This window comes from Temnothorax curvispinosus, unplaced genomic scaffold, assembly GCF_003070985.1.
Source record: "Temnothorax curvispinosus isolate PA1 unplaced genomic scaffold, ASM307098v1 QBEX01007082.1, whole genome shotgun sequence".
NCBI classification, from domain to species: Eukaryota; Metazoa; Arthropoda; class Insecta; order Hymenoptera; family Formicidae; genus Temnothorax; species Temnothorax curvispinosus.
In genome coordinates this window covers 1-2,570 of record NW_020216862.1, presented here as the reverse complement: position 1 = coordinate 2,570, position 2,570 = coordinate 1, and the positions used below count along the sequence as shown (strand labels likewise).

Below are 2,570 nucleotides of genomic sequence, written 5' to 3'. Positions count from 1 at the left end.
AATTCTGACCTTTGCCAAAATAAAGGAATCTAAACGGCTTAGCTAATTAATTTAAGCTAATTAATTCTGATCTTCAAAAAATAAATTAAAAAATTCTGTCAAAGTGTCACAATTGTGTCACTTTTTGTTAATCTTAATTGTTAAAAAATAATTAAAAATATAATAAAGATGGAATAATGAACCTAAAATTTAAAAATTATTTTAAAGATTAGGTATTCAATTTTACGAAAATAAGTTTCTTCCGTTTTAATTCATCTGTGTTTTTCCATGACGGAAAAGCCAGTTTAGTTCGCAAGGACAATCAATTTCACGATCTTCGAGCGATCAAATCACATAACCGCATTTGCAGAGAACCGGGAAACAAGAGGCGCAAGGCGACGATCCGTGAAGTCTTCATCGGCAATTCCATTCTTTTTCACTTAAGCTCGTATGCCGTATAATCGACAACGATCGGATACGCGGCCGAACGACGACTGTCGAGAGTAGTGGGAGAATTTGAAGGTACGCAGTTTTTATTTTTACGACACTTTGCGACATTTGTTTGATATACATTATTAATTCTCTCATAACTTAAATAATTCAATAAGATAATTATTTAATATCTACAATTGTTTAAAAATGTGAATATTGTATAGCATTGTTCGATTCCAGCGTATCGCTTAATTGTAGCATGATAACCAAGTAAGTCGTTACCTGTTTTAAAATCTATAAACAAGAAAAGTATATATATGATTATAACATAATCAGGATAAAATTATTAAAAAAATAATTAATATAAAAAAATGTGAAAAGAACATTATTGAATCTTTTTAATCACACAAATTTTATTTTAAAATCATTGATATAACGGCAACCACTCATGTATGATATATAACAATTTGATACAAACCGTGGTTAAGACACGATTGTCCAGCGTAAGACCGAACGCGGAGAATATCACCGGACTTTGCAAAATTTGAATACCAAACTGTTGAATCTGAAATAATTGCGCGCAATAATTATAATACATTAAGTATAATACATTAACGTAATAACAATACATTATGTTTAATGTATTGTAACAAACAAACCTCCTCCTGCATGTCAGTATCTGCGTCACAACCATAAATTGCGTGAATAATTTCGATGGTTTTGTTTCCCTACAAGTAAATGTTAATCCTATCAAAATCTTTAATTCCATCGTCTAATGTCCATTTTTACTAATCCCGATTAACTTTGATCTCTGTAACTTACTTTTTATTCTTATTTAGTTTTAGGAATTAAAAAAAGATAAAAAGTAAATTAAACCGAGATCAAAGTTAATCCGCATTGGTAGAAATGGACGATAAATTAGACGATGATGGAGATAAATTACCTCATCAGCCGCATACTTGCAAACGCGACTCAGAGCAACGGCTTTCACAGTGTGAAGAAAACACAATATCAACATCACAGATGTTTGCCCTGCTAAACCTTTGACTATGTGTTGGTTCATAATGTACCGAATGTACAAATTATAAAGAGCTCCAGTGAGAAACATGACAATCACTCCCATCTCCAAAGCTGTCTGTACTCCGAGAATGGTGCATACTATTTTCGATACTTTACACAACTCCAGGTGCACCTGTCTTAAAAACACTTAAAGATAAATATTTGTATTCAAAGAAAAAGCTCTCTTTTATTTTTGAAAACATTTTTAAAGATCCAACTCAAATATTTTAAGCATATTGCAAGAAATAATAAATTTTAAATATTGGATAACAACAAAATTGATAAACTTTGAATGCAATTTTTACTTGAAAATAATGCTAACTGAATGTAATCTATATGCTTCAAATATATTTTTTGTAGAGTTTATTTCGTGAAAATGTACTTCATAATTCTCTGTACTCACCTGATTATTTGTAACATATGTCTACGTTTCTGACATGTTGTCATCGGATTTGGATTGTGTCGTTGAGATTGATTCCGGAGTACATTTTGAAATTGTTGGTCGAGCTGAGATGGAACGTGAGATTCAATCTGAAATACGGCCGAATCTTGCTTCTTTGACATAAAAACATTTAATCGAGATTGCACCCGCCGACGCCATCGAAGTAACGTCTTCGTGGAGAGAATTTGCTTCTGTTGCTCGGTATCCATAATTTCAGCAAAATCTTTTATTTCGAAAATACCCAGTTTTATCTCTTCCACTGATAAGTTTGTTAAGCTTTCGCACAAGAGTTTGTTGATCAATCCGAATTTCATTTGTAAGCATCTGCATTATTGTGTGACAGCATGTTAGATATTATAATATGTATTTCAAAAATCTAATATCTAATATAAACCTAGTATAGTTTCTGAATTATTTAGAAAATCAATTTTGCGACATACCTCGCAAATATGTAGAATTCGAAGATATTAATAGAATTGACAGTGAACGAATACAAATATACCGCCATAAGATAAAGTGAGGTAAATAAGTCCGTGCGTTTCTGCAAGTGGAGGAAAACCAAGGTACACGCAATGCTGGCGAATATAATCCAAGCGGTTATGACTCCGATTGTCACGAAATATATTCTGTCATAATTCACCGTCAATCCAAGCTGTCG

At 32.1% G+C, this 2,570-nt stretch overlaps 1 protein-coding gene across 1 annotated transcript; it reads right to left on the bottom strand.

Annotated features, from left to right (window-relative positions):
- Positions 1 to 220: 220 nt before the first annotated feature.
- On the bottom strand, positions 221 to 2,557 carry LOC112456669 (gustatory receptor for sugar taste 43a-like). Its single transcript, XM_025019357.1, has 6 exons — positions 2,353 to 2,557; positions 1,874 to 2,236; positions 1,355 to 1,607; positions 1,071 to 1,139; positions 890 to 976; positions 221 to 705 (listed from the first exon to the last, which is right to left on the bottom strand). Exons 1-6 carry the CDS (start codon positions 2,418 to 2,420, stop codon positions 613 to 615), a joined length of 933 nt encoding a protein of 310 aa, XP_024875125.1. The 5' UTR covers positions 2,421 to 2,557; the 3' UTR covers positions 221 to 612.
- Positions 2,558 to 2,570: the final 13 nt, after the last annotated feature.